Source organism: Cyclopterus lumpus, chromosome 6 (assembly GCF_009769545.1).
Source record: "Cyclopterus lumpus isolate fCycLum1 chromosome 6, fCycLum1.pri, whole genome shotgun sequence".
NCBI classification, from domain to species: domain Eukaryota; kingdom Metazoa; phylum Chordata; class Actinopteri; order Perciformes; family Cyclopteridae; genus Cyclopterus; species Cyclopterus lumpus.
In genome coordinates this window covers 21,665,697-21,688,218 of record NC_046971.1, presented here as the reverse complement: position 1 = coordinate 21,688,218, position 22,522 = coordinate 21,665,697, and the positions used below count along the sequence as shown (strand labels likewise).

The 22,522-nt window shown below is 41.3% G+C and overlaps 2 protein-coding genes across 8 annotated transcripts in view; both read left to right on the top strand.

Annotated features, from left to right (window-relative positions):
• The window catches only part of nlrc5 (NLR family, CARD domain containing 5), a 39,029-nt gene extending 23,132 nt beyond the window's left edge, over positions 1-15,897 (top strand). For 4 of the 6 annotated variants that reach the window (XM_034534194.1, XM_034534192.1, XM_034534193.1 and 1 more), the window contains 12 exons: positions 10-84; positions 176-259; positions 423-506; positions 1,186-1,284; positions 1,375-1,458; positions 7,542-7,625; positions 8,080-8,163; positions 8,261-8,344; positions 8,458-8,535; positions 9,033-9,116; positions 9,784-9,867; positions 10,036-11,632. In XM_034534194.1, the coding sequence (XP_034390085.1) occupies positions 10-84; positions 176-259; positions 423-506; positions 1,186-1,284; positions 1,375-1,458; positions 7,542-7,625; positions 8,080-8,163; positions 8,261-8,344; positions 8,458-8,535; positions 9,033-9,116; positions 9,784-9,867; positions 10,036-10,117 (1,006 nt within the window). In that variant the 3' untranslated portion in view covers positions 10,118-11,632. The other 2 variants (XR_004609559.1, XR_004609558.1) reach the window with 2 other exon arrangements.
• The window catches only part of cpne2 (copine II), a 36,231-nt gene continuing 29,592 nt past the window's right edge, over positions 15,884-22,522 (top strand). For both annotated transcript variants that reach the window (XM_034534196.1, XM_034534195.1), the window contains exon 1: positions 15,884-16,075. In XM_034534196.1, coding sequence (XP_034390087.1) covers positions 15,899-16,075 — 177 coding nt within the window. In that variant the 5' untranslated portion in view covers positions 15,884-15,898. The remainder of the gene's footprint in view (positions 16,076-22,522) is intronic.

Here is a 22,522-nt window from a genome sequence, read left to right as displayed (position 1 = left end):
CTCTCCCAGTCTGTCCGGTCATGTGATTAGTGACACAGGAGCCCAGATTCTGAGCAGAATGTTGCCTCGCCTAAGATCACTCAAGTAAGCATTTAACATTCAGCATAACAATGCTTCTGATCTCATTAAGTATGTAAACATTAGACAGCGTCACCCTTGGACTCTTCCTCTCTAGTCTGTCTCACTGTGAGTGGTCAGCATCTGCAGGGCTGCAGCTCATCAAAGCACTGAGAGAGTGTGTCAGTCTGGAGGGCCTTTGGTAAGAGACACACACACACACACACACACACACAGAGAGGCATATGAGTGAATGAACATGTGTCTGAATATAGAGTGGCTTCTCTAATGTCTTACATGTTCCTGGTGGGTCCGTGTGCCTCTGTTGATGTACGCATTTATGTGTTTCTGTGTGTGTTTCCAAGTCTGGACTGCTGGCAGCTGAACGAGGAGAGCAGGACGTGCCTGGCACAAGCACTAAGGAAAATCAACTCTATACGCAGACTCAAGTAAGAAACACTATCTGGTCTACTGCAGCTTTCTCATTAGAACCTCTGACCTTTCCGTGTCATTACGAAGGCTAATCGAGTACAATGCTGCTTGTTTATAGTTTATTAAGTATTCATCTAATGTGTGGAGCTAAGCCCACCGAGCTATTTCACGCAGACGCTTTTACATCTGCTGCTACATGCACTTTACTCACACATATCCGATGCCTCTTTAAAAATCTGGTCTATTTATGATTTGCTGCTCTCACTGTAACTGCCAAAGCTCACTCTCACTGATCACATTGCAGCTACTGTTACTGCAACTCTTCATACCAGCTTGTCATCGGCTTCACATGGACCTCACATAGATCTTGGGTTGTGTGGGTGTATTCTGATCCCACAATCCTCCCTTTCCCAGAGGGGAAATTAACCATTCCCTGTTCTCTCATAGTGCTAAATTGTAAACTGCTGCCCAATGCTAAGTTGCAAGTCAAAACAGAATAGACTGCAGATGTCTGTTTGTACAACATATTAATCATACTTACATGGATAAACATCCTCCCCACATGAGCAGTATCAACTACGAGTTGGGAACTAATTCAACAATTTTACTGAGCATTTGATTGCTCGGTTGAGCAGTACATTTTACCCTTTGTTTAGGAATATTGTGTGTGTGTGTGTGTGTGTGTGTGTCCACCAGGCTAAATAAGATTGCCACAGAAATAGGACCATCACAAGCAAACGGTGTGCTCGATCTCCTAGCTGCTATGGAGGGACTCACACAAACTCAGGAGATAGAGTGAGCATGCTTCATATGATGAACTGTGTCATAAAAGGCATGTTGTCATCGTCAATGATGTTGGATGTGTTTTTTCTGTTGTTGGGTCAGGTTGGAGGGCTGGAGGATGGCTGATAGAGGAATAGAAGAGCTGGCCAGAGTCCTTCCTGTCTGGACGGAGCTCAGAAAGATCAGGTAGGCAGTAAGAGATAAGATAATCTTTTATTAGTCCTGCAGTGGATGGTCTTATATATAATAAAAGGGTAGTTTAACTCTATGATGGGCCCTGACAATGATGTCTGGTCTTATTATCAACATATGTTTATTAATGTGTCACGTGTGCTCAGATTAGATCAAGGGTGGGCAAACTACGGCCCGCGGGCCGGATCCGGCCCACTGGGCGTTTTGATCCGGCCTGCCGAGTATTATGAATTCTAAATTATAGTAAAGACCGCTGTAACGCTTTGTACCCTCGGGGCTGCGTGTGCGCGCTCCTGCAGCAGAACACGGCAGGTTAAAGAGCGCCGTCACGCTTTCTGCTGCAAGGAGAGCGTGTACACAAACAGCCTGAAAGAGCTGAGCAATAAATGAGCATTAAGAAACATCGATGCTGGTCTGTTGCCGTCATCGTGCTTCAGGAAACTCAAGTCGGGAACGGAGAAGCGTCACAGCGCTGCGTGCCGTGCTTTCTGCTGCGTGTCAGGCTGCGAGTCCTGCCTGCTGCTCTGCTCACGTCCACCCCCCCCCCCCCCCTCCTCACAGGCAAGCTCACCGTAATGTACCGCTGGAAACAACTGTTACCTGCTTACATTCAGGTTTACTTGAGGCAAATGAAAGGGAAGTTGGAAACTGTCTCCAGTGAGCGTGAGTGTGAACGAGTGAATTCAAAATACAAGAAATAAATATCGACATCTCTATTCTTTGCATTAATGTAGATTATTATAATGTTTTTTTCCATTGAATGGTATATTTGACACTGCACTAGTTCATCTTTATCTCAGTGATAATGTCCAAATGAGCATAAAATATCACTATGACCGTGAAATTCTGTCTCTTGTGTTATCATATACTGAATGCAAGCAAAACTACAAAGCAAAATCACACTATTTCTGATTGAACCAATCTATGAACTGTCAGAAACAATGGATATCAGGGGCCCCAAGAAAAATTTGCTGCGCGCTGTATGCACACACATTCACCAGGGTGACACTCCCCTTGGGGCTTAGCCCCCCCTTTCTTTGAATCCTACAAACGCCCCTGCTCTCCATTCATCTGATACTGGCCCGGCCCGTCTGTCAATGTGGCCCCTGACCCAAAAAGTTTGCCCACCCCTGGATTAGATGCATTCAGATTTAAAAAAATGAAAATTAAACATTTTAAATATATATTTAAATATATTTTAAATTGTTTATTTAAATACAAAATTGGGCGATAAATAAATGTTGTTATTTGTTTTTAAATATATTACAATATACATTATATAATCTTATTTTAAATTTTTAAATGAAATTAATTTTTAATTTCTAATAAAACATAGTTTATGTATAGAGGTAATTACGGTGGACAGCTATTCAAATGTTGTTTTCTTGTCTATTCTTGTTTTGATTGCATAGTTGCACATAAGACACATAGTGAACGCTATTGCATCATCCAAAAGTAAGCAAGTGCAAGATATATTTCTCAAAACAAAGTTGTGCGTGCTTGTCTGGACCTGTGTCCTCGTGCACTTGTGAAACGTCATCAGTCGCAGCTGTTCCAATTCAAAAGTCCGCTTCTCGCCAAGCACGGTCCAAATTCCCGGATGTGACTTGATCTGCCCATTTCACCGGGGACCATCGGCGGCGAATTGTGGGTTCTTGGGACAGCCAGTATCCCAGAATGCATTTCGCACCAGCAACAGGGAACAATGGCAGAGGAGATAATACACAACTGAAAGTTTACTTTTTCTAAATACTACTGTTGTTGAGTCACGGGATGTAATTTGTTTATGTTTTCAGGCGAGAAGTTAGTTGTTTAAGTAAAATCTGTGGTTTTCAAGATTCAGCCGACTAAAAAAATGCTACGACGATTTCGGAGTGAGCCTCGCAGCACCGGGCGGTCAGCGCTCTGTGGCCGCCGTGAACAGCCTGATCTGTGGCTGGCTCCGAAGCGGTTAAACATGAAATATTATAATTTGGAGAATCTAAAAAGCAACCGTTGGTCTCGGAGTTTATTATTTGTTCACAGGTAACGTTAAATCAATTTGACTGATTGTTAAGATTGATATATATATATATATATAATTGGAAAGAAAAATTAAAAAAAAGTAGGGTTGTATATATAATATTTTCTTTGACTGTAAAAATACTTTACAGTGAATAATTGGAGTAAACTAATGAGCAACAACAGCTGAGGTGGTGACGTCATCAAGTCAGCTGCTGTTCCAATTGCAGAAAGACTCCTGTGTCCTCCCAAGTCCAAGCTGATCGGACTTAGACAGATTAAACTCAAGTTATATATGATTTGTTTTCTGATTCACCATTTGGTTAAAATATATGTTCATTGTAGGTCTGAACAACAACAGACCACAAACAACTTTCTTCATTTATAAAAAGATTAGTCTTTTCTTGATCTGTTATTTCCCTCAATAACTTTAATTATGGACACAATTAAAGGTAGAGAAACACTTTTTACATAATTTGTGTCGGGTTTGATGAGTTATATCATTTAAGTTTAACCTGAAACATTGATCCTAAAAAATTATTCAAGTGCTGAAGAGACACCATCATATTGTGGGTTATTTTATAATGACGTCACAATCAGAATAATTCATGAATAAGACAAACGCATTCCACAGAACACAGTATATATACCACAATTAAGAGACTTGGGATGCACCCCCAGTCACTCATTAATATATTGCCAATCCTTCTATGGAAAGAGACCCTTGCAGGTAACTAAGGAATAATATAATTCATACATTTTCCAAGTATTGATTTTCTATTAGGAGGAAATTACAATTAATCATCTGTCCACTAAATTGGACATCATGGATCACTGGCTATATTTCAACTACAATTCATACTATTACTGCTACTGTTGTTCTTGAAAATACTTCATCTGCAGTAAGGTGTTTGGCTGTAAATCATGTTATGTATGTAATTTGAAGTTTTTGGTATATCTTTATATTTTGTAGAGCTCAAAAGCAGAGCGTCATTGAAAGGCCTACAAGATAGTGGAGGAAATACCACCCGAGTTAAGTGAGGAGGATGCTAGTGGCAGTGATGATGATGAGCTTCCATTTTCTCCTGCCACTCTGTCGCTCACACGCGTAATCAGTTCATTATGTACACCTGTTGGTCACACCATCTAATCAGCTCATTCTGTACACCTGTTGGCCACACCCATCTAATCAGCTCATTCTGTACACCTGTTGGCCACACCCATCTAATCAGTTCATTATGTACACCTGTTGGTCACACCATCTAATCAGCTCATTCTGTACACCTGTTGGCCACACCCATCTAATCAGCTCATTCTGTACACCTGTTGGCCACACCCATCTAATCAGTTCATTATGTACACCTGTTGGTCACACCATCTAATCAGCTCATTCTGTACACCTGTTGGCCACACCCATCTGATCAGTTCATTATGTACACCTGTTGGCCACACCCATCTAATCAGTTCATTCTGTACACCGGTTGGTCAGACCAGCTCTATCACACTCACTGCTACGCCTACTCAATTAACTATTTAAGCCTCAGCTTCACTCACAGCCACTGACAGATCATTCTCTGTGTTGCTTCTGGGTCCTGAGCTAATAATTGTAAAAAAAAAAAAAAATCTTATAGCTACTAAAACCCTAGTATTAGTGATGGCGAGATGAAGCTTCCTGAAGCATTGAAGCTTTCCATCCAATTGGTTCACTCATGGGCCGAAGCTTCATGATTCTTCATTGACAATAAATGGACAATAAATGTAAAACAGGCAGCGTGATTATAACACTATGACTTTGGTGTGTGTGAAGCTTTGAAGTTTTGAAGTGGAAATAAATTGGGGAGACTGTGCTTATGTTACTATGGACAACATTTTATTCATTTTTATTTAAAAATAGCAACATGTCCCCAGTTCTGTGCTTATGAAAATACCCTTTCACAGGGCACAGATGAAGCTGGGGCAGAAATAATATTTTACGATGGTTATTATTACTATGTGCATCCCTTATTAAGAGCGATCAGCTCAAAATGTTCCCAGACAGGAGAACATCTCCTCTTTCTTGCTGGTTCCATCGCAAAAAAAGAAGCTTGAATACTTTGCAAACAAATGCGCGATAAAGTCCCAAGTCCACACACTGTGATCGGGGAATCAGTCATGTGGGACGACCGGCTCGCGAGGCTTCAAACGTCATCACATACGTCATCAACACAGCCTCGATAGGCGCTTCACAAAAATCTTCCTGGATTACTCGACACACGCTTCGAAGCCTCGACACGAAAGGACACATCACTACCTAGCATAAAAACACAATAATACACTGTAAAACAATTCTGACTTAATAATTGCAATTAGTGACTTTGGTTAGTTGTATATAGAGTTCATTTGGATCAGGTGTGTCTGGCGTGAACGAGTCAAGCAGCAGTTATCCCAAAGACAAGACATGATCAAAGTCATGTGTTCCCCTCTCACACACAAACTGCTCTCAGATCTGTTGTAAACACCGAGTCCTGCAGCCTATGGTACTGCCCGGTGAGCACAAACATGTCTGAAAGACGGCATGTTTGGACATCCAGAAGATGTATTATTTGTATCTTTTTGCACGGCCCAATATATAAAGTTGTACTCATTTCAAACTTCAAACAAAAAATCCTGTGTTTGTTATGGGAACTAATCTCTATCCCGTGTTTATGTGCCCACCCCCCCACGGGAACCACACCTTCCAGACTAAACAATGCTTCATATCGTCTCAAGGACTCCCTAAATAAACCTTTATTTGTGCTTTGCTCTCATTTTACTGTGAGAGGCTCTGGACCAACATTTAGCGATACATTTTCAATGTCTATTCTTTGTATATTCACAGCAGTTATTCATGTAAACCACTAGTCTGAGACATTGTTTACAGCTTAAAAAGGTGTTTGATGAAATTCGGTGGTGATTAATGGTGTTTGTGTTAATGTAAGAGCAGTTAAAAGAGACCGGGAACACTAAAGTAAGGGGGGAGAAACGAACACGACAGAAGGGTTAATAAAACCAATCAATTGCCCTTTCCTTTGCTTCATATAATATAATGATACAAATATGGGCTACACTAATGACTATAGTTGAGCAAACAATCATAGGCATGCCCCTTGCTTCACCCTGCCTGTGTGAAGTGAGCCTTTTATTGGACTGTTATCCCCTTTTCTATGGGGGACCCTCTGCTTCCATGAGCAGCTCGTTCTTCCTTTTTCAAATGCATGTATTTATATATTGCATGTGGTATTGCTGTGAGCCGCACGGTGGTGTAGTGGCCAGCACTGTCACCTCACAGCAAGAGGGGCTTGGGTTGGGTTCCCGGTCTGGGCGCTCCTGTTGTGTGGAGTTTGCACGTTCTGCCCATGGCAGCGTGGGTTCCCTCTGGCTTCCTCACACAGTCCAAAGACATGCAGCTCTGGTTAATTTTTTTATATAGTTGTTTTGTTTATTTTGTGCTCTTTTATTCTTCCTTTTTTACTTAAACATATTGCTACATCTGTGTTTGAAATGTGCTGTTTAAATACACTTTAAAATGTTGGGCTTTTATAGTGTGTTATGTGTGCAACTGGCTTCATGGCCCTTGATTATCATTTGTGTCAATGGCACCACCAAGCGGTGGTATCAAAGAAGGCACTGTGACAGTTATGAACCACTACTTGTTTTACAGTTACTCTGTGTGTGTGTGTGCGTGTGTGTGTGTGTGTGTGTGTCATTACCACACATAAAGAGACTCAGTGGGAGAACAAGTCATGAGGCTGCTTTGGCACATGCAGTTCCACAAATGAACACACACACACACACACACACGCATTTCCTCACAAACACAAACAGAGCTACTAATGAATGAATGGTTTTCTGATCCCTGCATCTCTATTTCTTGAGCGTACCATAAATGTAAAAGTGAAAAGAATATGTCTCATTGGTATTTATTCATTAGCAGCCTCGGTGGCCATAATGTATGAATGCAGCAAAGCAAATCTGCATGATTATTCACTGGTGTGTGTGTGTGTGTGTGTGTGTGTGTGTGTGTGTGTGTGTGTGTGTGTGTGTGTGTCTGATTCCAGTCTATCAAAGAACCTTATCAGCGACCAGTCGGGAGACATGCTGCTGGAGGCTTTGCACAGCTGTACTCACCTGGAAGAGCTCCAGTAAGGACAAGATTACAAACATATTTTTTATATGTGGCTCATTCCTGTAAATGATGTTTTGGAAAAACAATGTAGGAGGTACACATTCTGTCATGTGTTCATTCACACCTGCACAGCTTGTATGCAATCAACGTCCCCCAGTCTCCTATTGGTCCAATTAACACATTTTTAGTCCCACATGTAAACAGTTCTAGTCTTCATAATAGTGTTCAGTGCAGCAAAACGACAATTTCCCATGTAAACTCGTCAGCTGTATTATTTATCGTTGCATTATCTGTATCATTTGTATTTTGGTTAAAGAGGAGAATATAAATTAGACATCGTCCTTCGCATATATATATATATATATATATATATATATATATATATATATATATATATATATATATATATATATATATATATATATATATATATGTACAGGCGGTAAACTTCTGTTTGTGCTTTCGTACAGTCTGCCTAGCAACAGCCTCGGGGATCTCACTGCTGCCAGGATGGCCGTTGTTCTACCGTCACTGACACACATCACTGTGCTGGAGTAAGTCACATACACTCGAAAATTGTTATTGATGTATATATTTGTCAGACTTGTCCAGAGGTTTATGTTCTTCATGCACGCGTGTGCCTTTTTCTAGTATTTCCGAGAACAGGATTAGATATGAAGGATCGGTGAGCCTGTCCAAAGCAATAATGTGCATGAAGAACCTCACCAAGATCTAGTAAGACTCTTCAGCCTCTCCCGCCGTTTTGGAAGTCACAACCCTGATGGATGACTCGATCCACTGATTACGAGCTGTGAACAAATGTTTCTTTTTCTCGTGTGGTCTGGCAGTCTGACCTCCGTGGGGACTCCAGAGCTGTGTCCTGTAGCTGCCAGTCTGGCCCACTGTCCCCTCCTACAGGATGTGGGGTAAGATTTCAAAGGATCACATGATACATTTCCAGTAAATAATGACGACGACAAATGTTTACAGGTAGCGCTCAAGTATTTATGCAAAGGTTCACAAAACAACAGTGAGGCATCAAATAACCGGAGAGGGTGGGTGTTGAACTCATGATGTTCAAACACATTCCTGGTGACCTCTGGCCAACTGTGTTGGCAGTGTTGACCTCGTAGGGGGCGGTGACAGGGCAGACATATCCAAGGCTATTGTTGTAGCTCAAACTGTTCAATACATTGCAACCACAAACTGACACTAATTGGCCGTATTCGGAAAAAACAACTGAACACGTTTTTATGGGTGAATTATGCTTAAATTCCAATGCCTTCACTTTCTTGGCACCGTGTAGGGGACATACACGTGATAGGTTATGATTTCAAATGGGCAGTCGGCCCTGAGCTGAATGTTGAGAGGGATTAATTGTTTGTTGAGATGCTACACTGATCCGTCTTTCTCCGTGTTCTAGCCTGGGATGGAATAATTGTGGCGATAACGTGGCAGTGGAGCTGGTCAGAGTTATGCCTCTCTGTCAGAGGCTGACGAGGATAGAGTGAGTTTGTGAACACACACACACACACACACACACACACACACACACACACACACACACACACACACACACACATAAAGTGTTATGTAAGTGAGTCATTGCACATTATACCATAGCTGTGTATGTAAACAAGAACCTACAGTACAGTTCATTTCCCAGAGATCACGTCAGGTGAACTTTTATTCTTTAAATGTTATTCCAGCTGGTCCAGTACTTTTCAATGTCCGAATATCTGTAAAACTTATGACTCTCCCGGCGGCCTCTGCTATACTTTGTGTTTTAGTGTATCTAATATTAGTATGCTAACACTCTAGCAGGGGGTGAGTGACCCCTAGGGGGTTCTTGGAGTTACTGCAATAACAAATTATCGTTGGACTATGTTCACGATAATGTTTACTTAAAGAAAATATATAAAATATGTCTGATAATAACTTATTATTAGCAGAGTGAAATCGACCAATTTGTTGAAAAAAAAAAAAACACACACACACAGGCACACACCAGTGTTAGTTTTGTCTTTACTGCAGTAAATGTGCTCCTTTGGGTTTCCACTTCATTTAAATGAAGTTCCTCGTAGAGTCGTAGAGTTACTTGATCCCCACATACTCACACTTTGAAGGAATAAAACACCATGCATTTCCAGTATGTTTTTTTAAATTTCTCCCAGTCTGGAGTCAAACGCTGTGAGTGTTTCTGGAGCGGAGGCCCTGGCTAGAGCCTTAGAGTCGTGTCCCGCGCTGCAGCTCATCAGGTAAACTTGCTGTCATGGAGTCGCTCCTCTTCTTCTCCCACGACAGTTTTGAATGTCTTGTTGAAGCCATCTATACGTGTGTCAACTCAGCTACATTTGTTTTGTTCTCAAGATACAATTAAAACGTTGATAATATGAAATGTTTAGAACCGCCGGTGTGCTTTTCAGGCTGTGGAGGAACAAGGTCTCCCCCAGTGAGGCCCGGAGGCTCAGTCTGAGGGAGAGGAGGCTGAATTTCTCATCCACCTAATGAGATCCAGATTGTTGGACGGTGGCGCCTAGAAGTAACATTCCAGTTGATCAGAATCTGCGGAGGTGAATCAGTCCGACAGTTCACATGTTTCCCTGAAGTATGACCATCAAAAAAAGCACGAGGAACGATCTTACAGCAAAGGATTAAGATCTCCACGTTATGTGTTTTAAAAACCTTCAATTAGTCCTTCAATCTGAGGACTGCAGCAGCTGGTTTAAAGACCACTAGGGGTCTCCTACTGGAGACCCTCATGCCTTTTGGCATTTCCCTAAACTGTAAATAATCTTAAGCGGGGATAATACGATTAAGTACAGATGCACTGTTGAATGGTGCTATTTAAAAAAAAAAAAAAAAACTATTTTAATGTATGACTATGCACTAATTGGCCTTTCAACGTTTTACGTTGGTAAACTGGCGTGTCCACACTTCCTTATGATGCACTGATATTTAAAACGCTGCAACAGAATGTGTTGCTATGTGATGTGTTCGAGAACAAAGAAGATGAAATGGTATTAGCGCAGGATGTACAGTAAAAATACAATACGGACAACAGAGAAATATAGAAAGCTACTTTGGAAATGTAAAAAAAAAAGATTGAGCAAAGCATCAAAAGTGATCTTCAAGCAACTAATTTAATCACAGATACAATTGTGAGTCAATACATCTTAAGTTCCCAAAAGGGATATTATGGGAAGATTATGCAGGGCTTAAAATGGTAGAAATAAGTGAACCAGTGCTGCTTTTAATTAATTAAATTGATGTAGCGCATGTTAATAAGTGTCTTTCACAACAGCACACTGCACACAACATGGCTTATAGTGAATATGACACGCACTGCTGTTCCACCACCTTGAACCATGATGTCAAGGGTTTCCACTAACTTTCATGTAAGAAAAATATGTATGCAGACTCTGAAGTCATTTTGCACCGTAATGTGTTTACAATAGTCAGAGGCCACATCAGTGAAAACACAACAAATCATAAACTCACAGTAAAAGGAAGAGTTGAAAACGAGGACACCCCTCGGTTATTCTGCTTTTATGGTCATTTTAGGTTGTGGTCTCTATCCAATCTGCATATTTATTTCTGCCGGTGTTGTGATAAGTTATTGAGTTATATGTCATTTAAACTGAGTTTACATTTTTTACTCTAGAGAACTATGATCTCTACAAGGACACTAGCCAAGATGTACTGTGTTAGATCATCCACTTGAAAGGTGTTTTGTTTTTTATGGTTTGTGATTCTGACTTGACACAGAGATGGCAATTTAGATAAAAAAAGAATAACGAAGAAAAAAAAAGACTACATTGAGTGTTGGCTTTTATTTACTTAACAAACATGACACAATGACCATGTGCAGTACACCCATCATGTTTACATAACTTAATGTTATTTTATTAGTTAAGATGATGTGTCAATATAACCTCGTTTCTGGAATACATGAGTCAATTTTTTTTCCCACACTTGCACAAAGGGTGTTTTATAACTCCCTCATATTTAATCCTGACAAATGTCAACAGGAGCAGCTGAGACGACAGCTGTGCCCGTCAGTGACAAACTTTGGCCAGACTCAGTCGCAGGACTCTCATTCTTTCATGCTGCTCTGGCGCTCTCTTGTGGTCAGGACTGGTGGTGCAAATGCTGTGCCGTTTTGGGCTCCGCTCCTGATTTTAAGCGGCACTCCACTCAATAAAAGAAATACAAGTTCAGCTCACTTACAAGGAGTAAGATAACCCGCTGTATCATGTCGTCTGTGGCTCTGGAGGGATCGTTTCAAAGTTGGAAAGAAACAAACCCAAATGGTGTCATTGTAACTTCAGTTTTTAACAGAAAGCCTGATCATCTTGACCACCCTTTTTTAAAATACCTTATGCGAAGTGCCCCTTTAAGGATTAACTTCAACAAATTATAGTATACGGTGTATTATATCTGAATTACCACTGTACTGCTCTCGTTTACCTTAGGTCCATTTTATAACCTGTGTTTGATTAGTTTGAGTGGAAAGCCTCGTTATCAGTCTACATCAGGGTATAAATAGGACGGGTGACTTCTCACATTAATGATAAGGCAGTGGGGATAGAATGAATGCGACCATGTACTGTAGCTAACTCACACATTATGTACACCATTACATATATTTAAACACAAATCAACAGATGAAGGTATATGACATGAAAATAACAGTGAACAATAACACAATATGTGTTTGTGCACATGTTGCTACCTGCAATGTGTTAAATTACAGACTTGGGTCGTAATACCTGTATTCACCACAAGAGGGTGTCAGGGAAAATAGAGACCAATACATTTCCCATTTTAGACATTAAAATACAATTTTGATATTACAGAAACGAAAGGCCAGGTTTTAGAGTATGCTGATAATGAAACATGTAATACAATAACTAGATCTGTTTTTGTTTGTACATTAAATTCTTAAGACGGAAGCGCTTTAAACCTGCTTGACAGCGACGCTTTTACTTTGTAAAGGATAACTCGCAGGACTTCCGGTCACACGCTAGTACCGTTAGCTTGATGCAGTTCGGTCCATCAGTGGCGCTGGGCAGAGAGAACTGAGTCCAGGTGGCTGCGAGGATGATTTACGTTCACACACTGTTGCGCCTTCCAGCATACACGGGATAAAAAAAATGGCAACAGCAACTTCTGTTTTCACTCTTAGGTAGAAAAAGAAAGAAAGAAAAAAGAAGGGTTGGGGGATTGTATTTCTCCTCTCTGAGCGCGGTAATTAAAGAAATTGAACTGAAAAGCGGAGAAAAGAAGTTGGACCTAATTTATTCTGGTAAGTGTGACATCAGCTTTCATAATTCGTTTTCGTTAGTATTGATCTGGAGAGAATTAACAGTGAGCTGATGTTTGTTGTCAGATGGAGACTGAGGAGCTGCTATGACACGCTCACTTGTCAAAATGACTTCAAATGTCCAGTCTGTGTGCTGGAGAGGTTAGTTACGGAAGAAGGACGCGCCATTGTATTGGTTTTAGTGTGTGTGTGTGTGTGTGTGTGTGTGTGTGTGTGTGTGTGTGTGTGTGTGTGTGTGTGTGTGTGTGTGTGTGTAGGTGTGAGAGAGAAGGTGAGTTGCTGCTTTGCTCTTTTGATCCGTTTTCAAAATAAATGGACAAATAAAACAAATTAAAAAAAGATGACTGTTTACATTCTGCAGTGTTTACATTCTGTACTTTACATTCTGCGCACGTCACTAAGTCTAATTGCACGGGTTTACTCCGCCACCAACAAGTCTGACACGGCGTCCATGCTGCTCTGCCCGTCAGCCGGTGCCACTTGGCCGACTCTTCTGTCCCCGTCCTCCCGCAGAGAGGCGACTCAGGTGTGGAGGTGAAGTGTGACTCGCGTGTGAACGTCACCCCGGAGAGCCGAACAAGGCTGCCAGGTCTCTGCTGTACAGTCCACGCGCGTACCTGTAATGCACTCAAACACGCAGTGGAGCGCTGCATGCACGCGCAACGGGCGGTGAGGTGTCAAAGTTGTTTGCTGCCGCAGTAAATAGTTCCAAACGGCAGCTTTTGGATTATTATTGGAAGAAAGTGAAATTGTGTTTTTGACTTGATTTTTGCTTCTGTTGTTAGGTAATTGAGTTTCAGTTTCTTCCTGATCAAAGTAAACATGGTTGAAACACATACTACACTTTATTTATAGCACAAACCACAATTATTTTCAATTAAAGGACGGATATCCTGCTGCCACACACGCCCCGCCATGCATTGCGACATTATGTATGTATTGTGTAAGTGTCTGGTAGTGGCAGACATGTGGGGTCTTTAATGCATCCATTCATCACTGATCTATTAATACATGGTTTCAATAATCTCAGCCTTTCCGAGCAAGCTTTTCACCGTCTGTGAATGAGTGAGTGAATGAATGAGAACATTACTATGGTATTTTCAGTGCATCACCACTACCAGTGTGACATCACAGGAGCAGACTGGGAGGAGCACGCTGGTTATGACACATAGTATCTTAGCAACAGACAGCATCCTTTTAGCTCACCGCCCTGAGAACAAAACCACCCTAATGGACACATGGTGCTCCGCGGTTTATCTGTCCTCAAAGCCTCGGAGAGATTATTTCAAATGTGACCCAAGTTACTACTGAGAACATCATGTTTTACTCTCAAAAAGTCATTCAAGACATACGTGCTTTCTCTTTATGACTTATTTTTTCCTTGCAGAGGCGTCTATTTGAGAGGTTCTGTGATGGCTTTGATTTTGTGTGCGTGTGTGTTGTGAGAGAGAGAGAGAGAGAGAGAGAGAGAGAGAGAGAGAGAGAGAGAGAGAGAGAGAGAGAGAGAGAGAGAGAGAGAGAGAGAGAGAGAGAGAGAGAGAGAGAGAGAGAGAGAGAGAGAGAGAGAGAGAGAGAGAGAGAGAGAGAGAGAGAGAGAGAGAGAGAGAGAGAGAGAGAGAGAGAGAGAGAGAGAGAGAGAGAGAGAGGGTCAACCTGCAGCATCAAGGTCTCACATTCTGCGTATGTTTACAGCTGTTTATAAATCTTCCTTGGTGTGTATTTACAGACAGTATCATTACTCTAATTAAACTGATGCCTTTAGGGCTTTAACACCAAAGGAGTGATGTCCTTGTTTACTTTTTCTCTTTTTTTGTTTTTGTGACACATACTTCTATAAAGGTCTAAAATACTTATCTGTAAACCACTGATTTCTGTAGGGAAATACACAATCTGCCTGGCAACAGATATGGCCACGGAATGTGTAGATAGTATCTTATTTTCCTCCCTGCAGTGGTGCTTCTTGAAATTCATGATTTTGCCTGCTGTCAGTGTAAGACACACACACACACACACACACACACACACACACACACACACACACACACACACACATATATAAAGTGTTATGTAAGCGAGTCATTGCACATTATACCATAGCTGTGTATGTAAACAAGAACCTACAGTACAGTTCATTTCCCAGAGATCATGTCAGGTGAACTTTTATTCTTTAAATGTTATTCCAGCTGGTCCATAACTTTTCAATGTCCGAATATCTGCAAAACTTATGACTCTCCCGGCGGCCTCTGCTATACTTTGTGTTTTAGTGTATCTAATATTAGTATGCTAACACTCTAGCAGGGGGTGAGTGACGCCTAGGGGGTTCTTGGAGTTACTGCAATGACAAATTATTGTTGGACAATGTTCATGATAATGTTTACTTTAAAAAAAAAAAAAAAAAAAAAAAATATATATATATATATATATATATATATATATATATATATATAAAATATGTCTGATAATAACGTATTATTAGCTGAGCTAAATTGACTAATTTGTTGAAAAGAAATCAACCCATGTAATTTCCACAAGATTGATAATGGCCTCCTTGTTATCCTTATGCAACACCCATCCATAATGGCAAACAAATGGCTACATGTTATTATTTTAATAGCTTGGTATTGTATGCACCATTAAAATAGTGAATACATGGCTCTTTATAGCCCTACGCGTTATTGTCGGCCCAGTTTATTCTGCATCCTCAGGGGCTCCCTGCTCCGTCTCTCTATCAGCTAAGGCTTCCTTGGCCTGGTAAACGTCGAAGACCCCTGCTCTAAACTAAGATGGTGGACTTAATGAACATTGTACCAGTTAAACATAAGAATGTTCGCACACTTGTGCATTTAGCTCAATGTGCCAAGAAACAGCCAGTGTGGGATGATGTGTGGGCATGTAAGAAAGTGGTTGATTCCACTTATTTCTTTGTCTTCTGTACTCCAGGGTGATCAATTGAAACTCAGACCATGGCCTACACTCTAGGCTCGACCACTGACGACCAGACGCTCAGTGTCGGCCCTCAGCACTGCGTCACCCGGGTGGAGCTGTCCGTCACTGCAGCCAGCCTGCTGGACCGAGATGTAGCCTCCAAGTCGGACCCCTTCTGTGTTCTCTTCCATGAGGTGGATGGAAACTGGGTGGAGGTAAGGATGGAGGGATGATGGTGGGGTAGGAGGAAAACTGACAGATGGAGAGAGAAATGGAGGACGAGATGTGCTGGAGAAAAATAGACAGGAGTGAAGAAAAGGCATGTTTTGTCTTCTTAAAACAGGAGGTAAAATGGAGAGAAATCAGCAGGGGGATACAAATGGCAGATTGGAGGAAAAAGGCTGAACAGAGATAATATATTAGGGTTTGGATCATAAGTCAAACCCATTTCTGGTGCTTCTTCATGCTGTTTATTTCAGCGCCAGGGAGGCGGAGAGAAGAGGATAAAAAGGAGGCAAAAATAAAAGATTTAAAGGGAGGATGGAAAGTTCTCCAAGTGTCAGAAGTGCTTTCAAGGTCACGTCCACCATGCTGGCTCTTCCAGCAAATAAAGGCCAACGGATTTTGTTTGTTGTCTGTGTTGCTGTGCAGACGGTATATGTTGTGAGCCAGATCCAAACTCATGATGCCTTGACCATCTGGCATGAGCCCGGCGTGCTGAGCCCAGTAGGACGTTGCAACGTTTGTGAACGTTCTTCAAACGTTGATCTGGCACTGCACAGGCGCTGGTCGGGCTGCCAAATTACTTATACACGGTTCCACAAGTAGGATCCATAATGGGACACGCAGGCTTATTTCTGATACATCTGTACTATTGTGTATTAATCTATGGGTTAAAGGGACATTTTGATGACAGACTTTGGCTTAACAACTTAGTTCCTCATTGGTTAACAAGAAAGCTCAAGCAAGAAGGTGCTCTCTGTGTGCCGTTTGCTCGCCCTCTCCGAGTCTGCTGATTGGCTTCTTGCAGGCGTTCAAAGATGTGCAGGTTACAAACTTGGATTTTAAGGATTTAAAGCTGTGGTAAATAATCACTGCAAAATCAATTCACTCCACTGTGTGATCTTTTGTCCCGTTAGCTAATCTGATCCGTTAGTTTGCCAACAACTAGTTAGCCGGCGTGTTGGATCACATAGCTTTATTTCCTATTCAATAGCTTTGCATTGAACAACATGGCTTACAATAGTGACCCAAAGGGCATGTGAGAGTAGAAGAGTAAAGAGGAAATAGAGAGGCCTATTAGAACTATTGCGACTGACCGCGTTACTCGCGATGGTGCTGCTTAAGTTGAGTCCCGGCCAGCGCTTTGTGTTCTGTGTCTTGTTTGGGGAACCTTCGCCCTCGCTTTGTGAATGCATGATTTGATACAGTGTTGTAGGGTGTGGAAAAATTAAAAACACAAGCGCTAAGTTGGAGCTTTTCCAGAGGAACATGGTGATTACGTTTTGGTGTGTGTAGGCTGCTGCCTCAAGGCTTCTCTGTATCGAACAGCTGGTCAACAGGGCAAACAGGCTTTTTTTGTACGTGCGTGCCTGTGTGTGTGTGTGTAGGCGTTGCCTAGGGTTGTAGCTAGCTGTCGGTCAGCAGGGCATGTGGCTCCGATGTGAAATTGCCAACGGTTACTATGGCAACGGGAAGGGAAACAAAAGCTTAGTGCTACTGGAGTGAGGGAACGATGGAGCAGGCAAAATGAGGCCCGAACCTTTTTCTCTGATATCATCCACAGCTCGCTCTTTCTCTCACACCTCGGTTTCCTCACTTCCTCCAATCACCCCCCCACCTCCATTCCTGTTAGCTTTGTCTTTTCCCTCCTCCTTTTTCCAATTGTCTTTCTCTCTCATTTCTGTCGCCAGTATTCCCTTCGACTCTCACCATCTCACTTTCGGTCTATCTTCGCCTGTCTTGTGAGATAAAGGTGTGAGAAGCAGCTGGGCCGATCAGGGGGAAATGAGAGAGCGAGAGAGAGAGAGAGAGGAGAGAGAGAAGAGAGAGAAGAGAGAGAGATAGAGAGAAGGTGTGAGGGAGATGAGAACAGGCTGGAGGGAAACAGAGGGTGAGGGGAAAATTTGCGTTAGAAATCGAGGTTCGAGGAAGACATAGATGCAAAAAGAAGTGCGACTGAACAAGAGGAGAGCAATGTGAAGAGGTCACTGAAGGAAACCACGATGGGCGATTATGATAACAGCGAAAGCTGGTGTTAGAGCAGCTTTAAAGGCCTCCAGAAATATAGATCTCTGCTATTTAAAAGACGTGGCAACCAGTTTACAGACTGCTTTGGCTATTCCTCGATTCCTTATTTATTTATTTTCTCTCTCTGAATTATAAATCCCCATGCTAATCTCAACGCTTGTTATGGAACCATATATACGCCTTTAACACCGAAAGTGAAAACTCACATTCAGTGTGATGTTTTACCACCTACAGTAGGGACGCTAAACTCAGTGGGGTTTAAAGTCACATCTTTAGCGGAGCCTTATGCAGACTTATAATGACATTTGCTGGATTTCTTTTTGCGATACTGAACCGTGTTTTAAAGGATATTTCTGCTTTATTATACACATTTAAATGGAGCATCTAAGGGAGGTTAGCTGAATGACAAGGTCCTTTGGGAGGTTGCTGTGGGTGTTTAAGGATTTATCAGATCGAATCAAATATCCACATAATGGTGAACCGTTGGTCTATTTAAGCTGCCAATCGAAATGTTCACGCTAACAATGGATCAGATCACGATGTATTATGTGTAAGGTGAAGTTCTAAGTGACAAACCAACAGCTATATGGAGTATTTTAGCATCTTTCAGATTTTTGTTTTGGATTTAGACACCCGACTTTACTTTTCTGGTTCACTGTCATTGACCTCATTTTCAGCAGCAAGCAGCTCTTTTCAATGAAAAAAAACCTACACCTGCACCACACAAACAAAGTTAGTAGCTGGAGAGACCGGACACTGTATGTGCGAGATGTCTAAACAAGTAACGGTTTATAGTGTTATGGTGTCCTAAGAACCTGCTGTTGAAACATGGTAACTGCTTTATTTTATTTGGAATTATGTGTTGATTGTTTTTGTTGTTGCAAGTCTGTCCAAGTAATTCCTTTTTGACAGCAGCTTCTCTGATGTGTGAGTCTTTGAAACCAGTTGTGCTCGTCTAACTGATCCAACTCCCTTGCATCGAGAGGTTTGACTGTGTTGTCTCTTCTCTATCTATTAAACACCAGAAAGAACACTAAACTCAACTCAGCTCTAAACCACACAGACACACTTTAAAAGGTGTCAGATAGTTTTGAGTATTCCTTGGGTAGTAAAAACTTACCAGTCAACACCAGCTAACCCCAAGGAACTGCCAATCACTGAACTTTCACAATCAATTGAACGTAATGTGCTCATAAATAAGATGGCAGAGAGCAGTAGCAAAGTTAACACAATGTGGGATGTTATTGAAGCATGTGTGATATTTATTCTTCAGGTTTGACGACGGTCTTCAGGCAGTCTTGCTATCCTTACCCCGCAGTAACGTACTACTTAACTATCCACTTAGTAAGCTTTTGTTGCATGCAGCGATTCATATTGCTAATATTCCACCATTTATATCTGAGAGGAAAAGGCATGTTTCAATTGCCTCTTCCGTTGGCTTCTATTTTTTGTCTCATTTCTACAATAGTGAACATGAACAGATTAAAACAAAAGAAATGCCGCAGGGGTCTAAATCATTTCCATAGTCCGATGAGCCAGGTTCAAATCCACAGTGACACAGCCATGAGACATGCACTTGAGCCTGCCGGGCTCCCATGATGATCCACCAATATCAGTTTTTAAGCCACAAAGTGCAGCCGCACTTTCTGCTCTCTTCTAATGCGTCAGACAGATGGATAAGTGCTGTGAGCACCGTTGGCGGGCTGAAGGTAAAACCCTTTTCCCTCTGAAGTACTGTGGGTATAAAGCCCGTCTCTTCTTCGTTCTTTTGTAAGAACAATCCCTAGTCAGAGAAATGTGAGATATTTTAGATAAAAGTATTCGCCAAAAGTGCATTTATATCAAGGTACCTTATGTCTATACAGTTATTTGCTATTACCGCATCCTCAAATTGAAAACACTGATAAATGATCATATCAAACAACAGTGGATATTTTCAGATGCCTCGGGACAGATTCATAGGACAAAATTATATATATATATATATATATATATATATGTCCCACTGTGAGCAAGTGAGACAGCCGAGCTGCATAGTTGAGGAAAATGAGAAGATAATGCGTGAAAAAGAAGATGAATGGCAGAGGAGAGCATCTACAACGTTAGCAGAAATCATTACTTTGGCCTCTGTGTGAGAGAGTGAGTGTCCACTGGACGGGTCACTGGAACTGGAAGTTGGTGAATCAAGTAGTGAGATTGAAAAATCTACAGTCCCCAAATGCGTTCAATAAAAGTTAGAATGAATAAGAGCCATTAAAGCTTGGAAAAGCAAATCAAAGTATTGGACATGACTAATAATCTACAGTCATGCTCGCAGCTGTGGGAGGCTGTACTTAGACATGGCTTTCAGCTAGCTAATGCTCACACTAACAATGCTAATTTGCTGAAGGTAACGTGTTCATGCATTGTATAATGGTCACCTTCTTAAACATCTTAGACTAGCATGTTAGCATGTTAGCATGCTGATATGTGGTAATTAGCACTAAACCTTAAGCACAGCTGAGGATGATGGGAATGTCATTAGTTTCACAGGTATTTTCACCTGATGGTGGCACTAAATGAAAGCCAGTGGATCTTCACAGTAAATGCAGTTCATCCTGTAGGGATGTGAATTTCTCTAATGAATGTCATGGCAATCCATCCAGTAATTTTTTGAAACCACAAATGTCAACACCATCGTGACACTAAAGGAGAAATCAGAGGATCACCAAAGTCAGTAGGACTCATCTTCTTGGGACCGTGAATGTTTGCTCAAAATGTCACAGAAATCCATCCAGTAGTTGTTGAGATGTTTTGGTCAGGACCAAAGTGGTGTGCCGACCAACCAACTGACAGACCAGTTGGTTGGTCGGCACAAATTAAAAACACATCTTTACCGACTATACATTGACTAAAGAAAGTAGCACTTAGACGGCACTTACTTATAGCACTTTGTAGTTCTTTCTTGATTCTTGTTGTTCTGAGTTTGTACTCACGGTTGAATGCACTCATTGTAAGTCGCTTTGGATAAAAGCTTTAGCTAAATGAAATGTAATGTTATTACCATCATTGGTGTCAATAACCCTTTATTCTGGGTGAACTTGTTCAAAATAGCTCACTAATAGCTCACTAATCTCCAAGTATTTAAAACACAAGCATCAGCGAACACTGTACTATTAAATGACAACAAACAAAGTGCTTGTTAATCAGCTGGACAGATGCTGGACAGTGTTGACATTGCATTTCCACCATCTCCGGTTCAGCACTCCAATGACCATTCAAATGGGCTTTTTATATTCACTTAAGTTCAGAAGTGGTGACAGGCTAGACGTATACTGACCTTGTCTAATGGTGGATAAACACACTAAGCAGTGTGTTCAGGTGGAGTCAGACTGGAGAGTAGCTCAGCCAGTGAGTATTAGTCATCCAACCACCTGGTTTAGAGGACCCAGAGCAAATAACATGACTCTCAGTGCTCTTAGAGACACCCACACTGTGATCTGTCTGTGTGCTGTCCGGGTTATTTTTTGGGGGCATCAGAATTCATCACTGGTTTATATATCAAATCTGGATCCACCTGGGAAAAGTTGAGGATGTGTAAAATGGAATTTAGAGTTAAAACATTAACAATTTATAATACTCTTTTTTCTTACATCATATGGCCCTGTAAGAGTCTTTTGGCCTTTTTTTAATTTGTTTTTATTATTTGTACAATATATTTACCATTTTGGTTCAGTGTCACCAATGGCAAAGTTAGCAATTAGTTTAGGAAAAGAGCAACTGTTCTTAAGAAAGGTCGGATTGCCTTCAGGATGGATTGTAATTACTTTGGTCATCGTCTGATTTTTGATTAGGTCAAACTTTTATTTATTTCTAATACTTTGCAAAACTAATTGCATTCCCATCAGCTTCAGTTATACTTTGTGTTTGTGCTATTTAGGAAATGTTTGCATGCCAATCTAAGATGGTGAAGGTGGCAAACACAATGCTTGCTTAACAGTAGCATGTTATTCTTATTCTTATTGAGAACACGTTAGCATGCGGACATTAGCATTCAGCTGAAATCACTGCAGTACAAGCACTATGGATATATGATGACACATACAGCCTCAGCTGTTAGCATGGCTGTAGACTCGTTGTATTGTTTTTCAGGCTTTGCTGGAGAACTAGAGTACAGTTCCTAAAAATGAGGGGCCAACAAACACTGAATTCATTCTTGTGTATTAATATTGTTAAGATATTGCATTTACTTGACGTTGACCTCTTGGCACTTTTTTATACAGTCATGATGTAGCTGTATTACACGTTGTTTCAGCAGTACTGGCACAGTGAAGTATTTAAGGACAGTTATTTATTTATTTCAGCACTTGTTGCTCTTGTATTTCATTACTGGTAAACAGAGTGTTAAATGCAGGAGAATCCAGGCAGCCAGA